Raw genomic sequence first — 15,090 nt, 5'->3', positions numbered from 1 at the left:
TGACGCCCGACGACTTTTTGTCATATCGCGTTATGGCGTTCGGAATGCGTAACGCTCCCGCCACCTTCCAACGCCTTATCAACACCGTGTTGTCCGGCATGTCCAACTGTGAGGCATATCTTGACGACGTCGTATTGCACAGTTCGGACTGGCCTAGTCACATTATCCAAATTCACCAGCTGTTCCAACGCCTCTCCTCTGCTGGGTTGACCATAAATCTGGCCAAATGTGAGTTTGGGAAGGCCACGGTAACGTATTTGGGCCGTCTGGTGGGTGGGGGTATGGTGCGTCCGGTAAACGCGAAAATCGCCGCCATCACTGAGTTTCCAGCCCCTGCTGATCGCCGCGAGCTGCATCGCTTCCTTGGCATGGCGGGCTACTACCGTGTTTTTTGTAATAACTTTTCCGCCGTAGTTGCCCCGTTAACGGATTTGTTAAGTCCAAAGGTACCTTATCAATAGTCACAGAAGTGCAGCCAGGCTTTCAAAAATGTCAAATTATTGTTGAGTGCTGCTCCAGTACTAGCTGCCCCTGACTTTTTGAAACCTTTTTCCCTCGCCGTCGACGCTTGCGACCACGGGGCCGGTGCTGTCCTCCTTCAGGGTGGTGCCGACCACGTGGACCATCCCGTCTGTTACTTCTCGAAGAAGTTCAGCGCCCCGCAGCGGTCGTACTCGACCATTGAAAAAGAGGCCTTGGCGTTAGTCCTCGCTGTTCAGCACTTTGAGGTTTATCTCGGTGCCTCACCGTGTGTGGTCGTCTATACCGACCACGACCCGCTCCAATTTTTATCCCGCATGCGAAATTCCAACCAACGCCTTATGCGGTGGAGTTTGATCCTGCAGCCTTTTAACCTGCAGATCAAACATATACGGGGTACCGACAACGTCATTGCAGACGCTCTGTCGAGGGTACCATGATTAGTTGACGTTACGGTAAAATCATAGTTTTTTCTTTTTTTCCGTTGATTGTTTCAGTGGTGGTGACTAGATACACGTAGGCTACCTAGTCACCACCACTGTCTTTTGTTAATCGTTTTTTTATTTTTTATTTTGTCATTTTGATTCCCAGTCCGGCTGTCCTCCATGGGCCGCGCGGACCTGGTGTATTTTCTGTTATGTTTTATTTTCTGTTTTTTTGTTTTTATGTTGACGGTGTCACCATCTTGGTGTGGGGGTGTTACGGCCTCCCACCACTAGGGGGACACCGTCCCCATTTACCTTTATGTTGCTGCTCCTTCTGTTTCCTTTGCCACAGGTGCTGCCAATGGAACCTATCCCCTTCTCCCCATTTAAGCCAGGGTGGCAGCCTGGCTTGCTCTCTCTCCCCTGGGCTCCATGGTGCATCTGTGGCTCCCTTTTGTGTTATTTATCATGTACTTTTGAATTATAAAATAAACAACCCCTAGACTCAACGAGTGCCTGGACCTCAATTTGTCCACCAGATGGTTACATTTTAAACAGTTTGTAACACCCTTCAAATGGAAAAGGTTCCCCACCTCTGGCCTAGAGAATGTGTGCTCTGGTTCCCAATGTTTTTCGGACAGGGACCCCATTTTCACACCCCAACTTTCTTGGACACCAACATTCTTTTTGCAACCAAAAAGAGAATCACAACTGAGCTAATTTGTATAGAGAATTATGAAGGAGGTATAATATATGCTGTGTCAATCAGAATATAAATTATTATGTTACATTAATAATTAACATTTATCATTATTCTTTTTTCACACCCATTTGAATTTCAGGCGACCCCACATAGGGTCCCTCCCCACCCTAGTGTTGAAAAACACTGATATAGGCCTAAAGTGCAGGAGGATATCCTTGTGTTCATAGTACGGCCCTTGGAGGAATTTGAAGTGGCCCTTTGAATTAAAAAGGTGATACACGTTTGATACATGTTAAGTCTGCATTACTACAGACTCCTGCAGATGTTCTACCAGTCTGGCATGGCCAGTGTGCTCTCCTATTCTGTATGCTGGGAGGTAGTACTGTATTAGGACGAGAGATGCTTGACGCCTCGACAGGCTGGTGAGGAAAGCTGGGTTGTTGGCACAGAACTGGAGGCTCACTACCACTGCTGAGAAGAGTACACTGAGCATACTAATGGACAATTTCAATCGTCCCTTGGCTTGCACCCAGTCTTTGACAACCAGAGAAGCATGTTCAGCTAGTATACGTAATGACGTAATGACGTGAATACTTATATGTCTTGCATAGTGCTGCCAACACACAATCATGGTAGCCTACTTCAAAGGGAATCTAGTGATTCATGTAATAAGTATTATATTATAGTTAGGCCTATGCATATTATATTATATTGCCGGTATATTATATTATATTATATTATATTATATTATATTATATTATATTATATTATATGTGCGTCGATATTTGCCATTCATAACATGGTTTGTATTTTTGAAGCAGATCTCACTGAGCAAGTGTTCCTGTCCATTTCAGTTTGTTCATGGACCCTTATTGACACCCAAACCGCAGGGGGCAGTACCTTACCAAAAGTACGTGATATTACGTGGCTTCTTCGCTAGTTTATTCTTGTAAATACAGTCGAAGAACTCGGTGGGAAGGATGAAACCTGCAACCTCAGTCTTTTTGTCTCTTGATGGTGCAAAACCTGTCGATTTAGATAGAAGAGAAAACTATCAAAAGAAAGGTGCAATATCCAACGCTATGCTGCGGTAACTAGTCGTAGGCTACGGTCAGACAGAGACTGGTGACCGCCGCAAGCATGGTAAGTTGTGTGGCAATCACGAGAACTTCCAATGTCCAACGTTTCTTTATCACTCTTATGGGATACCGACTGTTTGGTGATGGCAATAAATGTAGCATATACGTTATTACGCACGTATTCAGTTGGAGTAGCCCTCTGAAATATGAAATATGTATTCCTTTTCGAGGCTGACGGTGTAACTTGTTTTGCAGAATCCGGACAGTAGTGCTGCATGGGTCTTCAAGTCGAGGTTACAGGAGAAAGAAGTTCATTTGCAGCAGTTACAGGCTGATGAAGTAGAGTTGTGCCAGACCCTGAGACTACAGGTAGAAGAGCTCCAGAAGAGACTTGAGGAGAAAGACAACAAACTCACTGAGGCGAACGAGGTGAGACCTGTTTGTTGATCTTATGAATTGTTGTGCTGCCACTAAGATGATTTTTGGATGCACACCAGCCCTTTCATTGACTGTGCTACGCATTTTTTATAACATTTGCATTAGAAGTGTTGTAAATGTTCTCTATGCTTATTCTTGCATGTTTGCGTGTATTGCGCTGACCCACAGAAAGTCTCTAAACTAGACCATAGGTTCATCCTATGCTTTGTATCATGCAGCGAAACAGTTAATTTTCTCAAAAATACATCAGAGCCCCATATCACCAGGAGCCAGGGCTTGATCAAGATGGCCAGGGGCCACTTGGCTAATAGGTTGTGATAGCCCCCCCCCCCATATGAATATGAAGCACGATTCATTTTGGGAAATGGATAATCTCTAATATGATACTAGAGTGTAGTTCCTGAATTCAAGTCGTCCATCAATGGCTTTTAGTCATCTTGAGTTGCAATTCTGACCCTTCCTGTCCCATCTTATCGTCCTCAACAGGTGATCAGAGCACTGAGGGATGAGGTGCAGACACTGCAGCAACAGCTGGAGCAGCACAGATGGTCAGTACAGACACTCCATCCTCTCCACCTCACCATCCACAGTCAGATCCATTGGGGTCCTTCCATGTTTTTGATGTTCTTTTCCAACACATATTTCCAAACCACAGTCACAATGACCTCTTTTAAGTGTTCATAACTCTTAAAAAAGGTCTGCATACTCTTGGATTTTTAAGATTGTAATGTGTGAAGCCTGTGTTTGTTCAAGTGAGTGAGTCCAAGGAAAACCACAAGGTAGAAAACCATGCCATTGAATGGTGCAATGACAAAAAACATTCTGCCCGAAACTAGTCCTTTTTTTGGGTCTATGGAATCTGTGTAAAACAACACTCTGTAGAGTGTTGGATTGAATTTCCAGAATCCTGTGTGTCAGTGTAGTGCTGTGCTGTAGTGTAGTGCTAACATTTCAGTTGCTGTATGCTTTTGATGTTCTGCATGAACTCTATAACAGTAATGCAGTAATTAATGAAGAGTAGCCATTTTGATTCACAAGGTAAACATTTCTTGTCGGCATATTCTAAACCTCTGTTTGCTGTGACTCTCCACAGGAAGTACCGTGACAACGTAATTGGACAGAGAGGCTGGCAGTGCAAGTGTGGAGGAGGAAATGACATCACTGCATTGGTAGGCTGCCTGTCAGTTATTCACTCAGTGAGTCCATCTCAATGTAGTCCCTCCTGTCCTCTCCTTTAGCTCGTGGCCTTGTGAAGTGATGCGATGCAAGACGTCATTGGCAATAGAAGTTGTATTCAATATCCCACAAAAGCACAATTTAAAGGCCATTTTCCTGTTTGCAATTGGGATGATGACGTTATTGCTTTCTCCATGGGGGCGGGCCATTCGCGTAGCACAAGAGGCCACAAGTGAAAGAACAGGATGTGAGGTAGGGGTACTAGTTAGAAATGTACTCAGTCATTCAGTGATTTACCAGGATGCCATGAAGACAGCTATAGAGGTACAGCGCCGCCAGTTAGTATTTTCAGCACTTACTTTTATTCACAAAATGTGCAATATATCTAGCCTAGAAATCTAGACGCCCCTAGCGACCGCAAATTGAATTTGCTCCCGGGGGCAGGGTCTGGCTCGCGCTAGGCTACAATATATCCAGAAATAAATGGAAATATAAACAACTTTTACCAACAGGATCTTTTAATAGAATGTCCAAAGATATTTAGAATAGCAAAGTATTTTTTTCGAAATGCATTTTGTAATTTCAAGCAAAAACATGAAAAAGGGCATGTCCATGAATATTGGCACCCCTCCTTAACGGATTGGCCTCACACCATTAGACAGCGAAAGCAGCCTCCAAATGTTTTGGTATTGGTCTACGAGCTTCTTGCACTTCTCTAGTGTCATTTTGATGTGTGCATTTGGATCTGTGCTTTGGGTTTTTAATATCTTGAGTGAACATGATCTTCACCTCAAACCAAGAGTTCTTGCACATGGTTACACATTTTCCTGTAAATGATGATACCTGTGATACCTGTCACGATACCTGTGATATGGTCAAAGCCTCCAATACCTAATGCATCAATGGGGTGACATAATATTATAGATCTGACACCATGCTTGATTTTTGGTAGGGTGTCCTTTTCCTTAAAGACTTTCTTGCAGAATATGCAAGCATGCTGTTTGTGTGCATCATTGAAAAGCTGTACTGCTGCTTCATCTGACCTTAAAACATTCATACAAGGGCTGTGCTTTCCCTGTATTCTCTTACACAGACTTCAGGTGTTCCCTTTTATGACTTTCATGAAACAATGTGGTCTGCCTTTGCCTCCAACCAAAAACCAATACTTTGTGTAGTGTTTAACTTGTGATGCTTATTGAAAAAAACTTCCCAAAACAGTTCTAAGTTGACCTTCAGGTCTGTAGGTGTTAGACCCTGTGTTTTGTCATTATTTGCACCGACTTCTACAGACTTCTATCATAATTTCCTCCCTCAACCCCACATCCAAGGATGTTCTTTACAGCTCCCTGTTGGCAGATTTCTGAATAACACAACACAGTGTTGGAAATGGTATACTTGGGTCTTTTGAGATGACCTTTTATTATTTGGAGGTCTTGTTTTTGCAAATAATTGTATTTGTGGTGTCCTCAGGCAGCCCCTCTGTCTTCACATTTGTTAAAGACGCACAAGATGTAACAGGTGGCTATTTCAAACACAGCTATAAAAAATCTTTGCCTAATTCATCTCCTATTGGTAAAAGCAACTTGTCAAAGGTGATTCCCATTTGTTATCTACTATATTTGAGTCAAATTAGGTTTCCACAATGGTATCCAGTAAAGGGTGCCAATACCAGTGATTCCAGGAGCTTTACCTTCTTCAATTTTTTCCCTCTCGTAGTTTATTATTTATTGCTGTTGATCATTTTTACATTTAGTATCAACCACAAGCTATCTATAGAAAAATCATGGTTGATCTTATACTTTGTTGTCTGGAGATATGTCCCATAATGGGCTTAATCTTCAAGGGTGCCAATACTAACTGGCGGCACTGTAGTTAACCTGTCCAAGCCTAAAATTGGACAAGCATCTTCAGAGGCGTAGGTCACCCCAACTGTCTGTTCGCTGGCAGAACTGAAGCAACAGAGAATGCATGGGGGAAAAAATAGTCCTTCCACACCAACACGGTGAGGTGCAGGCAATGGCTCACTTTGATATTAATTCCTGATTCATTCAGTAAATAGAAATTACATTCAGAATTACTTATTGACCTGACTAGGGCTGCACGATATTAGAAAAACATGCGATACACGATAACATGACTGTATACGGCGATATCAATATTACTTTCGATATTTTATATATACATACTTTGTATATTTTCCCCTCTCTACTTGCCATTCTATACTTCGTCATGAATAAAACAACTGAGAGCAATGTTTTACTTCGAACATTATTCTTCATTAGGAAAAAATGTGGCGTATATACAGCATCAGCTTAAAGGGACACTGTGTGAGATTTTTAGTTGTTTATTGCCAGAATTCATGAATTTCATGAATACTTACCACCACCATCAAATTCTAAGTATTCATTATGACTGGAAAAATTGCACTTTTCATACATGAAAAGGGGGATCTTCTCCATGGTCCGCCCTTTTGAATTTCCAAAAATAGCCATTTTTAGCTGCAAAAATGACTCTGCTTGGACCATACTTGGAAATATTTGTTTATTACTTAGTAAACTTTCATGTAAAGATCAAATTTGGCAAAAGGCAGCCCAGTTTCAATGAGCAGCATAATTGCAGTACCTTTTTTGACCATTTCCTGCACAGTGTACCTGTACAATGTCAAATTTTTAAATACATTTTCGAACCTTTTCTCCAAATTTGCTGTTATATATTTTTTTAAATATTGATACATTTTCGATATGTTGTGCAGCCCTAAACTTGACCCATGAGAAATTAATGGTTTTTTTTTTTTGGACGACCCTTGTTGCTGTGTTTGGGCTTTCTATTCCAAGTATACCTACGTTTTTACCCACCATAGAAAGGTACTCTTCAATTCTTCAGTAATTTAAATAGCTTGTGTACTCGTTAGGGAACCAGTATCCGTGGAGCTGTGTGTGCAGACAGGGAACTGTTCCATCAGACTGTCGTCCCAGTGAGCCAGAGCCTGGTTCCTCAGATGCAGGAACATCATAAGTGTGTGTGTGTGTGTGTGTGTGTGTGTGTGTGTGTGTGTGTGTGTGTGTGTGTGTGTGTGTGTGTGTGTGTGTGTGTGTGTGTGTGTGTGTGTGTGTTTACAGACAACAACTTCCCTCCCAGACTGTCGTCCTTGTGAGCCAGAGACGGGTTCCTACGAAGCAGGAACACCACAGGAGGACCAGGATGTTACATCACAGGATGTTGCATCACAGAACACTCTGTTCTGCCCTTCTCTGGAAACTAGCATTGGTGCTGAGGTAGGACCATTTACTTTGTATCCTTGATATGACTTGTGTGTGTTTGTATTTGTTTGGAAAAAAGAAATCTTCTAACAAATACAGTTGCTTGTTGCCATTTTAGGTATGTGAGATCCCACCAAACATCTTCCTGTCCTGTACCTCGGAGGACGACCCAGCAAATGTTTCAATCCCTCCTGATGACGTCATGCTGACATCAGCACAAGAACTTGAGGAAGACCCGGCAGATGATCTTCCACTGTCTCCTGGTGATGGTACACGGACATCACCACGACAACTTGAGGATGACCCAGCAGATGTTCCACTGTCTCCTGGTGATGGTACACAGACATCATCGAAGGAACTACAACTTGAAGATGACCAAGCAGATGTTCCATTGTCTACTGTTGATGGTAAGCTGACATCATCACAGCAACTGGAAGATGACCCAGAAGATGTTCCACTGTCTCCAAGTGATGATACACGGACATCACCACAGCAACTGAAACTGTGTGTGGTGTCAGTGGAGCTACAAGACTGCCGTGACATGCTGGGGCCTGATGGAGTTTTTAAGATGCAAACCTCAGAGGACCTCAGAGATGACGGTGAAAATGATGATGATGATCTAAGTTATCAAGATCATGATGCCGACGTGGATTACAGCCCGAAAAGTAAGTGCACACATGCGATATGTGGGGTAAATGAAAAATATATCAGGGGTAATAATGTAATAGTACTCATGGCTGTCATACTTGACCTACTTGAACAGTTTACCATTATTTAAGTCCATGTAAATAAAAACAACAAAATGTCAAAAAAAGTTAAAAAGATACATAATTTAGGAAACATTCCTTATTATTGTTAACCTGGTTCTCACGCAGATGGTTGTGAAGTTGGCCGAAAATGCACAAGGGTCTGCGTGCGAACCAGGCTGCACATTACTGTAGCCATTCTCTGAGTCTGATTACATAACTCGTATTTCCAAGCTAGCATGTATCATTGAATCAAAAGGGACCAGCTAGCTGCATCTATTTGTCTCAATGACGCATGTTAACCTGAAGTTGGCACAAGTTGGGCTGCCAGCCAAAGTCAGAGAATGGTTGGAAGAGCACCAGAAATGTTAAACTCAATTATTAAACTGAAGTGGAGATGGGGAAATGAGCACATTTCCAGACATTGTAGAATCTTGCTTTAAAGACGTTTTTTCCTTTATCCATTCAGACGAAGGATTCAACATCTGCTCAAAGGCTGGAGAACTGTTGTTTGCAGCCGAGGAGAGCATCGCCGAGCCTGAGGGGGAACAGAAGAGGCAGAGCAGGGGAGGCATGAGAGTCAAGGCAAAAAAAAGAAAGCATGCCAGAAGAAAGCCCTCCACTGCCGCTCCACATGGAAACTTTTCCACCAACTCTCCACATGCAAATACACCCAATGATTCTCCTCATGAAACTACACGAGGTGTTGTTCAGGAAGATTATCACCTGGAGAGAAATGGAAGGACTTCTAAAGGAAGAAAAAAGCAAACCATAGAGGACGTGAGCGATGAGGGTGACGGTGATGATGATGGCGACAAAGATGACGATGAGTGTCATCAGGATGGTGATGATGATGATGACGACAGTGATTACGACCCAGGAACCGATGAGTCCATTGAACATGATGTATGTGAGAAAACTCTGCCAACTCCACAAACTCTTGTCAGTCACAAAAAAGTCCACACAGATAGACCTAAACAAGGAACTGAAAGAAAAGGTCCTCCTTGGGAATGTAATGTATGTGGGAAAATACTTAAAAATAAGCGGAATCTTATTATTCACAAACGACGGCACACTGGTGAAAAGCCTTATGCCTGCAAACACTGCGACATAACTTTCAGACATTACAGTGCTTATTTCAAACACCAGAAAACACATTCAGACGAGCTACATGGTCTGCCCAAAATGGTAAAACCAGCTGAAACAGTGACTGAAATAAACACTGAACGTGATTTGTGTGGGAAAACTCTTCCAACTCCACATACTCGTGTCAGTCAGAAAAGAGATGGATCACAACAAGGAACACATCAATGTGACATCTGTGGAAAACTGGCTACAAGTTCGGCGAATCTCAATCTACACAAGAGGATACACTCAGATGACCGGCCTTATGCTTGCAAGCTCTGTGACAAAACTTTTCGATATAAAGCTGCTTTAATATCTCATCAGATAGTTCATACTAAGGAAAGACCACACAAGTGCTCGCTTTGCCCCAAGGCTTTTGCGACTTCATCATACTTAAAAGTACATATCAGAAAACATAAGGGAGAAAAACCCTATGCCTGCACTCAGTGCTCCAAGACTTTCTATGACTCAAGAGGTCTACGCTGCCATGAATTAAGTCATTCAGATCACAAACCTTTCTTGTGTCTGGTGTGTGGGCTGAGAGTGAAAACGAAAGGCCAGCTTAAAACCCATGAGTTGATTCACACTGGAGAGAAGTTATTTTCCTGTACGCAATGCAACAAGCGCTTCATAACAAACTGCAAACTTGTTTACCACATAAGAAGCCATACTGGAGAGAAGCCCTATAAGTGTTCTTCATGCGAGCTCAGGTTCGCCAGAGTCGCTTATCTCAAACGGCACCAGATTATACACATGGGTGAAAAGCCTCACCTTTGCTCTGTTTGTGGGAGGACTTTCAATCGTGTTGAAGCACTGAGGACCCACCAGAGAGTTCACACTGGAGAGAAACCCTACCAGTGCACCGTCTGTGAGGAGAGATTCGCCTACCCACAGGCTTTGCAGAAGCACCAGAAAAAAGTGCACAACATTGAATTCCACAAATGTCAACAATGTGGGCAGAGTTTTAAATCTGCTAAAGCTTTGAAATTACATGAGTGTTCACAGGGTGTGAATTAGGGATGGGAATCTTCATCATCAAAGCGATATGATGCGCATCTCGATACAGATGGCAACGATACGATACATTCACGATTCATGAAATTACCAGTGATAAGATGCGATACGATTCTCCTACCTACTGCGATGCAGTTCGATATGGCGCGATGCAATTATAATGCCATGCCATGCAATGCGATTCGGTACAGAACAGATTCAAATATTAATTTGATATTAAAGGCTGTGCACAAGGCTGCCGTTAGGCATAAGCAGAGTGCTTTTAGAGCCTCAACCACTTTGCCCCCAAAATTGTGGCCTCCTTAATATAGACTTACTAAAAAACATCATGAAAAAATATTTAATTACATTTCAAAACATATATTTGTTAGGTAGCAAAAGGGCCATCATTTTTCAGGCATACTGTAATTTTGAATATAGGACTTAGCATTATTATTAGTAGTAGCAGTAGGCCTAGTAGTAGTATTTACTTATGAGGGGGCCTCCTGACCAGTTATGCCTAGGCCCCTAAAGCCTTAGCAGCGGCCCTGGCTGTGCATATAACTTTTGAGATAGCCTATACTGGAAAACATACAGAAAGTAGTGAGAACTCATTTTGGCTTGGGCACATTGCTTTGAGCAGAGAAAATGACAAAATATATACCTGAATACTACCATGCCAATTACAGTTTATCTCTTTTAAATAAAAATGGGAAAACCACAGAGCTTCTGCTCATGTTGGAATATTGACGAGGACATGTAATAATGTACATGTAAGCTCTGAACAACTACACTTGATCCAAATTAGAACAATTTAGTAGATGTTGGGAATGGGGTTAATACCGAAGGGAGAAATAACGTGCGTAGGCCACTGGACTGAAGTGTTGGAATAGTGTACTTTTCAACTGGAGTTTTTAAACTTCATGGACAATCTGCACGAGCTGCAAATCAGACCGTGTGTGTCCAGCACGAGAGCGAAATATAACAGGCTCCTAAGCAGCAATGATGCCAACTTAGCGACTTCACTTCTTTTTTACTGCATGAACAAAGGACTTAAAACGAATGCACAGGCTCTGTAACGTTTTCCAACACGGTTATGTTTTTTTTTTTTTTTTTTTTAATCTCGTGCACTGACTATGCTTAGGCTGCTTTCATTCAGAAACGGCAACATGTTGGCAGACAGCTTTCTCTTGTTGTTTGTGCCGCGCGGTAGCCTACCCTACATATCAACTCAACTAGTGAAGCGAGTACTCTCTCCACACGTCTTCCAGACTCGCAGAAGACGGTCACTAGAATTAATGTTATGCAGTTTCAGATGAAATATGAAAACGTTTTGTTAAAAAAAACTTAGTGGAGGTGAAATCTGTTGTAAATTGTATGGTCTTGTCTATAAATGGGACAGCGAGAAATAGTTGTTCCCATGGATGTTGGGATTTTTAAGATGCTTCCTCACTATTGAATCTAGAGACAAACTGGTCCATTTGGCCAAAGAGGTTAAAATAATCGTTGCGGTCATAGCAATAGCCTACCGCTGTGGTAAGCTTACACTGAAATAGATTGATGCACGAAATCTTCGAGCTGCGCAGGGTATAAATGAGGCTGAAAATCTTATGTTCGTTGCGATACGCTGCTGTTCTATCAAGAACGGCCCTGGCGCCGTCACTGAAATGTATGCGGAAATGCAACAAAGTGGCTCTTTGAAATTGTCAATTGCACTGGGCGGCAATACCTGTTGACCATTGTCAGAAGTTGGTTGATTCCACACAACTGATGTGAAGCAGTTAGCAAAAAACATGGTTATGCAACAGAATATCAGAACAGTCCTAAAAGTAGTTTAGGACTCTTAGCAAAGTTGAATTTTTAACAACTTCTTAGTTTGTATGGTGCAGGCTGTGAATACTTTTGTAAATATGATGTCTTTTTTTTTTAATTTTTTATAAATTTTCAAAACTGTCGAGACAACTCGTTTTTCACATGGTCATAATGGAATAATTTGTGTGGGATTTTGACAACAGAGATTCATTTCTAGCATTTGGAATGAGGCTGTAAGATAATAAAATGTGAAAAAGTGAAGCGCTGTGAATACTTTCCGGATTGACTGTAAATGAAAGAATTTATGTCAAGGGCCGAATAAGATGGATTTATAGGTTCCCCAACCCTGTTCTAATGTTATGTAGGCTATTTGATTTTATGCTCATTTCAAAATAGCCTATTTATCTTGCCTTTATTCCTTCATTGCACTTCAACGTGTATGTCTGCTGTTCGTGTTTTGTAAAAATGCTAGGCCTACATTTTTTGATTACTGAGCATGGACAGGGTGTTAACAAACTATGATAATGCCCTATGGAAGAAATTTGGGACTTTATTAAATACATATATGCGAGTAGAAATTAATACAAATATGACCGGATTTATGAATGTATATATAATTAATATAAATATAAAATGGGATGCATAAATAAATGTATAATTTCTTCCGTGATGCCCGGGGTTGGTCTAAAATTTTGCTCACAATGGTCTAAAAAGGTCAAAAAAAGGTCTAAAATTTGACCCACTGTCTGAATCCTGCAAGAGCCCTGAATTGTAGTACATTCCTCTATTCCTCTGCGTTTCTTGATTTTTTTTTCTTCTCATGAACAGACCTGTAGAATGTTCAAGTCAAATTCTAGAACTACTGGTGAAAACCTATACTCCTCAAAGGGTTAATATGGCAGGGAGATATTGGAGCTACCAGAGGTGTCTTTAATAATAATAATGAAATGAAAGTGTGTTGTAGTGAACATAAAGAGATGTTTTGTCATACCAAAGAGTTTCCCTTCACTACTTGCATAATAAAAAACTGTTCTGCTTTGTTATTATCAAAGATTTTGCCTTCTTGAATCATAATAATGTTTGTAAAAAAAAATTCCATACATCAGGCTGCAAAGGAACTAAGGGGTCAGTTGTCTCGGGCCCTCAGAGAGGGGAGGTCCAGAGGTGGGTCAGTTTATGTGTTGAGAGGGGAGACTTTTCAGATGACTTCAGTCGCGGAAAAAATTGAGAGGCCACTTTGAACATTTCAATGTTTCTTATTTTACTATAGATGGGTATGTGTTTGAGTTGAAAAAACATTGTTTTATTCTATAAACTACTGACTACGTTTCCTCCGAATTTTGAAAGGAAATATTTTCATTTAGAGCATTTATTTGTAGAAAAGTACAATGCTCAAAATAACATACAACGTGCAATGTTCCCATAACTTAAAAAATGCAAAGTAAACAAGATGATATTAACTTAAAAACAACATAATAGCATGCATTAATTTAGGAAGAGTTCAGAAATCAATATTTTGTGGAATAAGCCTGATTCATGCTTTTTGGTATGCTTTTCACTAGTCTTTCACATTGTTCTTGGATGGCTGCTTCTGCTTGATCTCACATTCCAGAGGTTTTCAAGTGGGTTTGGGTTGGCCATGTCAGGTTATTGATCTGGTGGTCCTCTAGCCTGATTATCATCAACTTTCAAATCTCGTCACTAGGAGGGCACGGCCTGGCTAGTGGTCCTCCACCCATAGCTTCATTGGCCAAGCTGAGAATCGGCGGGAGGGTTGGCCCTCTTTAAAAAACAGTCATCCGTGTGTTCAGTGGCACTAAGTGCATTCGACATGACATCAACGCATATATGCGCATTTAGACAGCAATGCACCCTGGATGAAAATGCTGCATGGCGGTTAGATTTCCTGTCAAACTTCGAAATTTCGTCGACGTTGCGTTGACGAGGTGACATGTCACATGGTGTAAAACTATCGCGGGATGAATGCGGCTGCAGTCAGATCTTGCAACCTCTGCAGTTGCTTATCCCCTTCAACGCTCGTCGACGGACTGCCTCCGAGGTCACGCGCCCATGAACTGGTTGGTCAACAACTCACTCACGTGTGTATATGAGTCTTGTCTCACACCTCTACACAAGTTTGGGCAGGTCCCCACTTCAGTTCCTCCTCACTGCCTGTCCCCCCACTCCTCACACGTGGTAGCAAACTCATCGTCTCGTGCGAGCTCATCGTCTCGTTCATATTTGTGGCCGACTGCAAATGCGCTGTATTTAATAACACCCACATCGTCACAACAAGTTCTCGCTGACGTCCCTTGCGCAACGTCGACGCTCGCAACAAAGTCGTATGCGCTTACTGTCACTGTTCTAGGCAACAGGCGTCAAACTCGAATTTATCAGTGGGCCAATATCAAAAGCTGAGATGAAGTTGCGGGACGAGTTCAATATTTATTCAAAAGTGCACTGAAATTGTGCATATAGCACACAGACTTAATAATTAAAGCAAGACAAATAACACATAACCATCATACACTCATCGGCCACTTGAATAGGCTCACTTTACCAACCGCTCATTGAAGCAAAATTCTAATCAATTAATTGCACAGAACCAACTCAATTCATTTAGGTATGTAGACATGGCCAAGACGATATGATGCAGTTCAAACCAAGCCTCAAAATGGGTGAAAAGGTGACTTGAGTGAATCTGAACATGGCATTGTTGTTGGCGCCAGATGGGCTTGGTTTGCATATTTCAGAAACTACACTATCTTCTGGAATATTCACACACAACCATCTCTAGGGTTTACAGAGAATGGTCCAAAAAAAGAACATCTCCAGTGAGCAGCCGCAGTTCTG

General features: G+C 41.8%; 2 protein-coding genes across 2 annotated transcripts in view; both read left to right on the top strand.

Moving 5' to 3' along the window:
• Positions 1-15,090, top strand: part of LOC134456856 (zinc finger protein 84-like) — a 179,274-nt gene that overhangs the window by 34,409 nt on the left and 129,775 nt on the right. The window lies entirely within an intron of this gene.
• LOC134449613 (zinc finger protein 37-like) lies at positions 2,568-13,268 on the top strand. The gene is made up of 7 exons (XM_063199645.1): positions 2,568-2,751; positions 2,943-3,116; positions 3,612-3,673; positions 4,219-4,294; positions 7,421-7,576; positions 7,680-8,226; positions 8,777-13,268. Exons 1-7 carry the CDS (start codon positions 2,749-2,751, stop codon positions 10,447-10,449), a joined length of 2,691 nt encoding a protein of 896 aa, XP_063055715.1. The 5' UTR covers positions 2,568-2,748; the 3' UTR covers positions 10,450-13,268.

Source organism: Engraulis encrasicolus, chromosome 1 (genome assembly GCF_034702125.1).
Source record: "Engraulis encrasicolus isolate BLACKSEA-1 chromosome 1, IST_EnEncr_1.0, whole genome shotgun sequence".
Lineage (NCBI taxonomy): Eukaryota > Metazoa > Chordata > Actinopteri > Clupeiformes > Engraulidae > Engraulis > Engraulis encrasicolus.
Note: the sequence above shows the minus strand (reverse complement) of the source record. Positions and strands in the feature narration are given on the sequence as shown.

What these genes read in the sequence shown, in the direction of transcription:
- LOC134449613 (XM_063199645.1), top strand. An exon ending in AACTCACTGAGGCGAACGAG is followed by an intron (nt 3,117 to 3,611) that starts GTGAGACCTGTT and finishes CGTCCTCAACAG; the next exon opens with GTGATCAGAGCACTGAGGGA. An exon ending in GAAATGACATCACTGCATTG is followed by an intron (nt 4,295 to 7,420) that starts GTAGGCTGCCTG and finishes GTGTGTTTACAG; the next exon opens with ACAACAACTTCCCTCCCAGA.